Source organism: Capsicum annuum, chromosome 10 (assembly GCF_002878395.1).
Source record: "Capsicum annuum cultivar UCD-10X-F1 chromosome 10, UCD10Xv1.1, whole genome shotgun sequence".
NCBI lineage: Eukaryota > Viridiplantae > Streptophyta > Magnoliopsida > Solanales > Solanaceae > Capsicum > Capsicum annuum.
Window position 1 is genome coordinate 100113374 of NC_061120.1, and position 10537 is coordinate 100123910.

The following is a 10537-nucleotide window of genomic DNA, read 5'->3' on the forward strand; positions in this document are numbered from 1 at the left end:
ATTATTCTGAAAGTGGATTTTTATGAGATGACCGCAGATAATCTAAAGGGAGTAGTATTTTTCACCGAGCGGGTAAGTTACTATGGTTTCTTACCCCAAAACTACGTGCCACCGTAGGTTGGGCCTGAGGACGAGTTATGATGATTATGATTGGGCCCGAGGCCGAGTTTTGTTTAGTGATCACTAGACCTAGGTTATACTCCATAGAAAGAGTATGACGCTCCTCTCCAATGTGGGGTCTCTTTCTTAGGAGGACAAAACGTTGGACTCCATGTAGCTCGCATGGTTTATGTCGGTTACGAGAACCTCCCTTGCCTTTTTAAACTTCGAAATTTGATACTTGTTTTCCCTTCCTATGAGTTCTTTTCCTAAATGGTGGAATTGCAAAGTTGTTCGCTAATTAAAGTGCTTCCTTGAGGTGGGTTATTTCCCTAAATGAAAGTATCTTCCCTTAATATAGTACTTTTCATAAAGCTTTGAGATAAGTTATTTCCTTGAGTTAGAATACCTTTCAGGCGTTAGCCCAAGCGGTCACCGCAAATGTTCAGGCTAATAACCAGGCCCCAGTTGCTAATCAGTAGGGTGGTGATGTAGCCGCGGCTAGGATTCGTGACATTATGCAGATAAATCCGCCTGAGCTCAATGGGTCCAAAGCGGACGAGGACCCACAGTTGTTCTTGGAGGAGGTGAGGAAGATTACTGATGTGATGTATGTTTCGGAAGAAAAAAGTGTTGAGTTGGCGTCCTATAAACTAAAGGACATTGCTTATGATTGGGTTGTATCGTGGAAGAAGGGTACAGGTGAGAATATCGCTCTTATGACTTGGCAAGTGTTCTAAGATGCCTTCTTGGACCAATTCTTTCCGCTTGAGATGAAGAAGGCAAAGATTGTGGATAGGTTGACTAAGTCCGCACATTTTTTGCCCGTGCACACATCTTATACGGCTGTGGATTATGCTAGATTATATATCCGGGAGTTGGTCAGGCTGCATGGAGTTCCCTTGTCTATCATTTCGGATAGGGGTACTCAATTTACTTCTCAGTTTTAGAGGGCGCTTCAGAAGGGTCTTGGCACCCAAGTTCTTTTGAGCTCAGGCTGAGAGGACCATTCAGACCTTAGAGGATATGTTGAGGGCGTGCGCTCTTGATTTGAAAGGTAGTTGGGATGAGTATTTGCCATTGATAGAGTTTTCCTACAACAATAGTTTCCATGCTAGCATCGAGTGGCACCATTTGAGGCCTTGTATAGTAGGAGGTGTAGATCACCCGTAGGTTGGTTTGAAGTGGGTGAAGCTGCCACGATTGGACCTGATGTAGTGTTCAAAGCTATGGAGAAAGTTAAGCTGATTGGAAAAAGGTTGAAGACCGCTCAGAGTCATCAAAGGTCTTATGCAGATGTGAGGAGGAGAGATCTTGAGTTTGAGGTGGGTGATTTGATGTACTTGAAGATCTTACCTATGAAAGGGGTGGAGAGGTTTGGTAAGAAGGGAAAGCTTAATCCCCGTTATGTTGGCCTTTATCGAGTTTTGAGCCGTGTTGGTAGAGTGGCCTACGAGGTTGAGTTGCCCTCGGAGTTGTCCACCGTTAATCCTATCATTCATGTCTCTATGCTCAAGAAGCATATTAGTGATTCTGTTGTGGTTGATCCTTTAGAGAGTGCTGAAATTCAGGATAGTCTTTCCTTCGATGAAATTCTTGTTGAGATCCTAGACTTTCAAGTCTGTAGGCTGAGGAACAAAGAGGTTCCCTTTGTCAAGGTGTTGTGGCGGAACCAATCTATTGCGGGTGCTACTTGGGAGGCAGAAGCAGATATGCGAGCCAAGTACCCGCACCTCTTTTCCGCGGGTTCAGACCAAGCCGAAGGTACTATTTTTCCTTAATTCAGCTCTTCTAATCTAAAGTTCAACTATGCATCTATCCTTGTATGAGTTCTTGCTTTTTCTGGGGTATTCATGAGTTTAGAAAAATCTTGAACTGTTTAGCAATTGTTTCAGCTATGTGCACACTGTTTTTTCCTATATTCCCAGCCTAACTAGAGACATTCGAGGACGAATGTTCCCAAGGGGGAGATATTGTAAGGAACCCCAAAGTTCCCTCGTAGTTTGAGCCGTAGGGCGTGTCAAGTGAGGCGTGATTTCGGTCCTAAGAAGATTGAGAAGTGGCTTACTAAGTGAATATCGTGCTAACCATATAGAATTTTCCTACTTTCAAATTTTTATCACGTGAGAAATCTGATAAGCTTTCCATCAATATAAGATTTGCCCAAATCCGATACCTGAGTAAGAAGTTATGGCTAATTTAAGCCTTAGTCATAAACTGCATCATTTAAGTGATTGGCGCGTCGCGGAGAGGGTTTATTTGGCAATTGTTAATTTCCAGTGGGACTCTGCGATAGTGGAGCATCGAGGAAAGCCCAATTTTCCAAGTCAATTTCCTGTGGAACCCCGCGATAGTGGCGCGTCGCGGAGGAGTTCCAGGTCCCAACCAGTGGGACAACGCGATGGCTCCACATCACGGGGACTCCCAATTTACCAATTTTCAATTTCCAGTGAGCCACCACGATAAGTGACGCATCGCGGTGGCATATGAAATCGGGTTCCCAGTTCAATTTTTCCATATTCGTGCAAAAGCCAAAAAAGGCACTTTGGACTTTTTTCAAGCCTATAAAATCGTGTAAACACCAAATCAAGGCCATTTACAAACATCCTATGAAGTTTTTCTCAAGTTCTCTCTCATAAAAAAACTCTGTATCCAAAACCTCTTCCAAGAATCTCAAGAATCCACCATGGATTTTCTAAGTTGAGTCAAGATTCAAGGTTCCCAAGTCAAGGGCCTCAAGAACCCTCATTCAAGAGCACGAATAGAGTTCCAAAAGTGAGAGTTCATCCAAAGCTTCTAATTCAAGGTATGTGGGGCTTTGAACAAGGGTAACCCTTTCACCCTTGTGCCCAAAAGGCTTATTTACATCATGATTTTCCTGAAATCTATGAGATATTTACATGAATTTGAATTGGGGTCTTCACTCATTATTATTGAATGCATTATCTTGATATTTCCCATGAATTAAGAGTCAAATGACATGATTTCTACATGTTTTCTTGAGTATTTATAGCTAGGTATAAACCCCATGTTTTTACTCCTTAAGAAGCTAGTACTTGCAATGTTTGAGATATTGAAGCATATGACTATATTGAGATTTTGAGATAAGTTGCTGAAATTTCCATATTTCCACATGATTTATGAATCTATATGCTATATATTATGCTTTTGACAAGCTTTAACTTGAGATTGAACTATGGGTTAGTAAGCCCTATTTGAGACTTGTGAATTCATGAACTCTTATGCTACAAACACCCGTGATTTGAGTACTTTGAGATGATTGAGAAATGAATTGACCTAATAGTCCTTGAGCTTTGAAATCCACTTCACTATATGAGATTATCAATTTGATTATTCGGTTCGTGGTGAACCTTGAGATTATTCTAAAAGTACATTTTTATGAGATGAGCGCAGATAATCTAAAGAGAGTAGTATTTAGCACCGAGCGGGTAAGTTACTACGGTTTCTTATCCCAAAACTACGTACCACCGTAGGTTGGGCCTGAGGCCGAGTTATGATGATTATGATTAGGCCCGAGGCCGAGTTTCATTTAGTGATCACTAAGCCTAGGTTAGGTTATACTCCCTGGCAAGAGTATGACGCTCCTCCCCAAAGTGGGGTCTCTTCCTTAGGAGGACAAAACGTTGGACTCCATGTAGCTTACATGGTTTGTGTTGGTTACGAGAATCTCTCTTGCCCTTTTAAACTTCGAAATTTGATACTTGTTTTCCCTTCCTATGAGTTCTTTTCCTAAATGGTGGAATTGCAAAGTTATTCCCTAATTAAAGTGCTTTCTTGAGGTGGGTTGTTTCCCTAAATAAAAGTATCTTTCCTTGATATAGTACTTTTCATAAAGCTTTGAGATAAGTTATTTCCTTGAGCTAGAATTCTTTTCCATTTGAGATAGAATGATTTTCCTAAAGCATGAAATGAGATATTTTCCTAAGGTGAATGAAATGCCTTCAAATATGTTTCCAAGTCATATGATTCTGAATTCCAAGTATATGAGTTCTAAATAATTATGAAATGTTGAGCATTGAAGAGTTTTTACTCTCCATGAGACATATGCATTAGTTGAAAGTATTGTTCAAGGTCCCTTAGCCTTTGGGTATTGAGAATAATAGCAGATTTCTGATTTTTAAGGTTAAAGAGCGATGACTCACAAGATTTGTGTTGCATACCTCATTCTACATAATTTATGAGCTTTATATTTTATACTTGTTCAAGCCATGTGAGTCATCTCATTTTGTATACATGATTTGGTTGAAGAAGATCGGTACTATTTTTATACATATGCATTCACCCCACATACTCAGTACATTCCAAAGTACTGATTCACATGTATGTCTATGTGCTACATTGTCTTATAATGTAGGTTCAGGTGCTCAGTCCCAGCCTCATCCGTGATTCTTCGAGTACCTTGCCTACATTTTTTGTAGTGGTGAGTCCTCATGGTTCGAGGGCCGATCTTTAGATATTTTCTGTATTTGAGAGACTATGTTTTATCTTCAATTCATTTCGAGTCAGTTGGAGACCTGTCCCAACGGCTCTCTAGTTTTTGATTCGTAGAGGTTTTGTCAGACTAGTATCATACTTGTGATGTGTCGAGGGTTCGATATTGTGGTTTTGTTAAAGTTTTTCTGTATTGTGGTCATATGGACCGAGTATCTTTCCCGTATTTTCTTTCATATGATATTACTATGCGAGTGTTGAGTCTATTTCATCTTGAATTGAGTGTTATTGGTAGAAATCGGCTCTAAGGGTTAGCTTGGGGGTACTTGTATCCTTAAGCACCGTGTGACATCCTGGGAGACGATTTCGGGTCGTTATAGGTACCAACCCGGCCTACAACCCGGATAAAGTTATTAGGCCGGTACCAATCTGGGCCAAATCGGCCCGATTGACACTACTACTTTCTACGATATAGTTGACAAAATACTTGTGGATGATGGAGGAAGTGTTTTCATTGATAGTAATACGGGGGGAAAGGGAGTCTTTCAAGCACTGACATTGTTAGATATGGCACATACTTTATTAATGGATTAAGCGTCATGCATGTTTTTCATTTTTTATTTCAGCTTTTCTTAAAAGACTGTTCGAGAGCAAATTACTACAAGAATAAGGGAAATGAAATGTGAAAGTGAGAAGGTTTAGAAGAAGATATGGAATAAGAGGAGATGAAAAAGGTATACTTTCAATTCCTTTTGAGAGGGTGTTTGCTGTTGGAAGGTTTGGTCTGGAAGTTATGTTTGTTTGTTGGTGTTAGTGATCTTATGCTTACTTGCTTCCGCAATACTTGGTGTTTTGGTATTTTCTTTTTTCTCGTAGTTTAGGATGATTAACTTTTCAGTTGTTGCTTCACGACTTTTGAGATAGAGTTTTTTCATTTAAATCTTGAAAGTCGATGTTCCCAGAAGGTTCTTTAGATTTTGAAGGAGCAATGGTTGTTGCTACAAAGTAAACTTGGTTAGAGAAAAACCAAATTTATAAGATATTTTGGTATGAGAACTTTGAGAATAAAAAACACCTCGGTGTCGCAAATTTCATATATCTCGTGTTGTAAGGCACAAAATGCTTTCTGTTAATTGGTTTGAAATGGAAGCGGTGATGGAACCTGTGTGATCGGTGGTTATGACCTCAAATTACACTCTGTATAAAGAAACAAAATTTAAAATGGATATACTAATCAATCACCTCAAATTGTACTCTGTATAAAGAAGGAAAATCTAAAACAAATATACTGATTAATTAGGGTGAAGTAGTGTTTGAAATTTTGTCAAGGCTTTTGCAACACTAAAAACTTGCAATCTTAGAGAATTCCAAGGTCTGGAAAAGAATGGAAGGGGGAATAGGACTTGTCTCTTGAAAAGAGAGGCTCTATGTTACTTAAGCATTTTGATATGTTTTTTTTTTTAGAGAAAATAGATTCATATTTAAATTTACATCTTAACAAATAAATTCAACTCATGAAAATTGGTCACGTTAATCAAAACATAGATCATAGACATCTAAATTGATAGAACTAAAACATATTAGCACAAGATTTAACCATGCAGCCTCACTAATCGACAACGTTGTATTTCGAAACCATCATCGTAAGCTAAATTTCAAGGACATGTGTAATCAATCATTTGGTGAAAGCTTCCAACTTTAACCAATTACCAGATTCAAAAACTATAACTATGCAAACAAAGAAACCATGGAAGTAGGTAAAGTGTAAGAAGTATAAAGAGAAAACAAAAATGTATAAAATCACTAAGTTCTTTCAGATCTGAAGTGCTAAAACATAAATGTTAGATAATGGGAAAAAGCATCCTGAAAGCCGATAAGCAGGTAGGTGACTCCAAGAATATCAAACAAACTAAGAGATGGGCAAATTAAATCAGTTAAACTACAACAAATGAAGAAACGGGCAAGTTAAAAAATTGCGAAGTAAAAAAAGGACTAACTACAACAATCAAAGCAAGCGGGAAAATAGCACTCACCAAAGTTAGGATGCGACTATATAGATAGGAGAAATAATCAGAACAACGCATAAAAAATGGAAAGGAGTAATCAAAATTGATAATTTAGATAACGTTAATGTAGAAAGAATATCATATATTTGTCTATTTTAATAAGCCAACAACTGATTCATGATTTCTCTATTTAATTCAATTTCAAATGCACCGTGTAACCATTTCTTAAACTGATAATTAACATTCTCTAAAACTGTTAAATTTTATACATTATAAACAATTTACACACCAAATAGAGAAAAAATTAGTAATTTTGAGAATTCGAATCACATGAAAACTCAACTAACTATCTGAACTTTTCAAAATGCACCATGAACATTTTTTAAACTGATTAGTACACTCACTGAAATGCTAGATTTCATCCATTAAACACAATCCAGGTGCCATTTACCATAACTTGAGGATAATGGTGTGAAGACAATGGCCAATCACTGTAATGAATTGCAAGATCTTGATCTTAGCAAGAGTCTTAAGCTTACTGATCATTCCCTTTATACTTTAGGTCTCGGCTATCCAAACCTCACGAAGCTGAATATCAGTGGGTGCTCTACTTTTTGTGATGGTGTAGTTGAGGATCTTGCTGACCATTACCAAAACCTAAGAGTTTTAAATTTTTATGGTTGTGTTCGAGCTGCAACTGATATGGCATTGAAGGTATATGTCTTGACCTCTCAAATGATCTATAGGAGTACTAAATTGTTACTTCTTCTGACTAAAATACTCTTATTACTCCTTGCAGGCTATTGGTTTTTACTGTAACCGAATGCAGACTATAAATCTAGGTTGGTGTGATAAAATTGGTGATGAAGGTGTAATGAGTTTGTCTTACAGTTGTCTTGATCTCAGAGCCCTTGATATAGGTGGTTGTGTCCTTATAACTGGTAAAACATGTGTCTTGGTTTATGTATCTAATGTCTTTTCTTAACAATTAGTATGTCTACTATTAAACAATCTAAATTGACTCATATGCTTACATCTTATTATGGCTTAAGTTGTATTCAAGTGTTCTACAGGACAGAAATCTTATTAAAGAAAAACTTTTATTCATATCCTATTAACAACTTACTGAAAGAAGGTTAACAAAATTTGAAACATGATTTAGATGCGTATGAGGACCTTACTTTAGATTTTATATCAACCATAATTCCTTCCCCTATAAATCCCACATATGAATTCTCATATTTTTTAACAAGGGTTCTATGACCTTGTTGGTGAAGATTAAAAGCTCTCATTTACTGATAAGGATGTTAATAAATTCTTATCTCTATTTGTACCTGATGATGAGATATATAATAGGCGGTAGAATCATTTGATAGAAAAAAAAAAAAGTAATAGAATGTGTGTATCCTATGGATTTAGTCGAGAAGATGTGCTAAAGCTAGGCTAGAACCAACAGGCAATAAGGGTGCTAGTGGAGTAGTAAGTATCCTTTTATCCTTAATTAAAGCTCTCGAATTTGAATTTCTTAGGTATGAAGTCACCTTTGTTAGAATTTAAATTTCTTAGGTACGAAGTCACCTTTGTTAGAGAGCATTTTATTCCATGATGTGGATATTTTTTGTTCGAATCGAAATTTAATCGAGCTCTAATATAAATACCGGATAGCAGACTATGAGGAAAAAATATTTAAGAGTTAGGAAACATGTGGCTGAAAATTAGGCATAAGAAAGAGAGGAAGACGTGGAACTAACACCTAGTTAACTTAATTATCCTCCTTTATTTACTCTTAATTAATTAATTAGTTGCTTTTTAATTCCAAATTATTTGGGTTTCTGTATTAATCCTCTTTGTTCATCTGGTTCCTTTAACATTCCGATGAAGAAATGAGAAAAACAAAAGCAAAGTAGAAAGGTGACAAAGATAATGTAGCCAGTCAGCACAGGGTAATTACAACCAAAAAAAATTCCATTAGCATATTGGAATTCACTTCCCACCTACTCCCCTACCCTCACACCCACCCCTACCCCCACCACCCCCTTTAACTTCATTTCCATGTTCTTTCATGCACCTGTAATTATGCAAAATCTACTATTTTACCCTCTACTTCTCTGCTGCTAATCACTCCTTCCGTCTCTCCCCTAAACACACCCTACCCCACCATGAAAACACCCTTCAAAGTTGCAACCTCTCAAATGCTAAATCACAAAACATTAAGATCTTCAATAGATACATAAATCAAATACTAAAATTACAAATTAAAAAGCCACAAATTTAACAACAGATTAAATAAAAACCCAAGAAAATCTGTAACTACCTCAAATAATTATCCACCCAAATTTGAAAGCAGAAGTGGGAAAATAAAAATGAAAATTAAATCTCAAAATTGAAAAAATAAAAGCGAAGCAAAGAAGGGTAAAATGAAGAATTTACCTCCAACATGCAACAATAGATAGAAGAAAGAAAACTGCCACATGGAAAGAAAAATTAATTGAAATAACAAAAATACCCTCAGCCAATTCAGAAAAGCAATCAATCAAACATGTTGATCCTTTATACTTTCCCACACTTATAATTAGGTAGAAGAACTTGTTTCCAGATCTGAAATAGATAATTTTATACCTTCAAGTCGAGAAACGTGTTTTGAGTATTAGGGCCGAAAAAATCAGTTTATAACAAAAAACAGAATCGAAAAACATGTTATTAATCTATTAATACGGGGTTAGAGGAAGAAAAATGTATCTTTACTTTATGAAAAAAATGTTCTCCCACATTTGTTGCAAAAGGAAACATTCTTATTCTTAAATATAAAAGCATTCTTTCATGTGGATAGTAAGGCAAAAAAAAAAGACAAGTCTTGCATCATTGTCACAGTCGCTCGACTTTGGCTTTGGATGATCGAGAGATAATTTTTTTAGACAAAATTCATTTGAAACTTGAGAGTTAAAGATGTTTCAATCCAAATATTTGATACGAAACTTTGTCTCTATTTGTGGACGCATATGAGCATGTGCGGATTTGAATCTGTCAAATAATTAAGAGATTATCCTTTTGGACAAAATTCATTTGAAACATTAGAGTTAATGATGTTTTAATTTAAAATCCGATACAAATTTTTTCCTTTATTTGCGGACGCACATGATCATGTGTGAATGCATGTCATAACACACCTAGAAGGGAGGCGACTCTTCGAGGCACTCTACGAATGCATCTGGCCAGCAAATGCCAATGCATACTACTGTAAACTTTCTGTGGTTTGACAAAAGTTGATCCACAGCCACATGTGGCCCATGTGCGAACACATGTGGGTCCGCAAGTCGACGGTCCAAAATAGTGTGATTTCTCATGAACCATTATTTTCTTTCTGAAGCAACACTCTTTGTATATAAATAGTTGGTTTTTTTCCTTGGATAAAGGCACGAAATTTTAAGTGAAAATTTTTTTATTTTTCAAGAAAATCTCAAGTGTAATTTACTAATCATTGAGTGAGTTCAAAGATCAACAGAATTTGAAGTACCTCTATTCTGTTGATATGATTCATTTTATCGTGAGAGAATATATTCCATAACCTCAGGTACTTGAGAGGAATAATTTTCTTAAGTATACAACGTAAATTCAATGGACTTGAATCTTTCTATTTTTATCTCCCTCAATGTTTTATTTAGCTATTTTTCAGAAAATAATTTCAACTTGTGGTTGAAGTTCTTGTTGAAAAAATATTTATTTTATTTAGTGTACCCGAAAAACAACAATCTTAAAAAAATTACTGATACATCTGTATTTGGCTTTTAGAGGTTAAAGACATTTAGTTTTCTACTCTGTTTGAACTTGATATTGATTTGAAGATATAAAAACTTTGTTAGGAGTCAAAGCTCATTCATTCGGTTAACGATTTAAAGAATATAAATTTTTATCGTAACTAGAAACACGTTGTTTAAAGTTTAAGACATTAGTGTTGGTATTCGTAATACTAAATTGATTCT

At 36.3% G+C, this 10537-nt stretch overlaps 1 protein-coding gene across 1 annotated transcript; it reads left to right on the forward strand.

Annotated features, from left to right (window-relative positions):
• The first annotated feature begins 617 nt into the window (after nt 1–617).
• LOC107844330 (F-box/LRR-repeat protein 7-like) lies at nt 618–7542 on the forward strand. Its single transcript, XM_016688776.2, has 5 exons — nt 618–801; nt 1318–1384; nt 1544–1718; nt 7020–7271; nt 7357–7542. Exons 1-5 carry the CDS (start codon nt 618–620, stop codon nt 7540–7542), a joined length of 864 nt encoding a protein of 287 aa, XP_016544262.2.
• Nucleotides 7543–10537: the final 2995 nt, after the last annotated feature.

Coding starts and splice junctions, on each gene's coding strand:
- LOC107844330 (XM_016688776.2), top strand. CDS start 618: ATGCAGATAAATCCGCCTGAGCTCAATGGGTCCAAAGCGGACGAGGAC. Junction 1,385..1,543: donor ACCGCTCAGAGTCATCAAAG/GTCTTATGCAGA, acceptor CCGTGTTGGTAG/AGTGGCCTACGAGGTTGAGT. Junction 1,719..7,019: donor TTGAGATCCTAGACTTTCAA/GTCTGTAGGCTG, acceptor CCATAACTTGAG/GATAATGGTGTGAAGACAAT.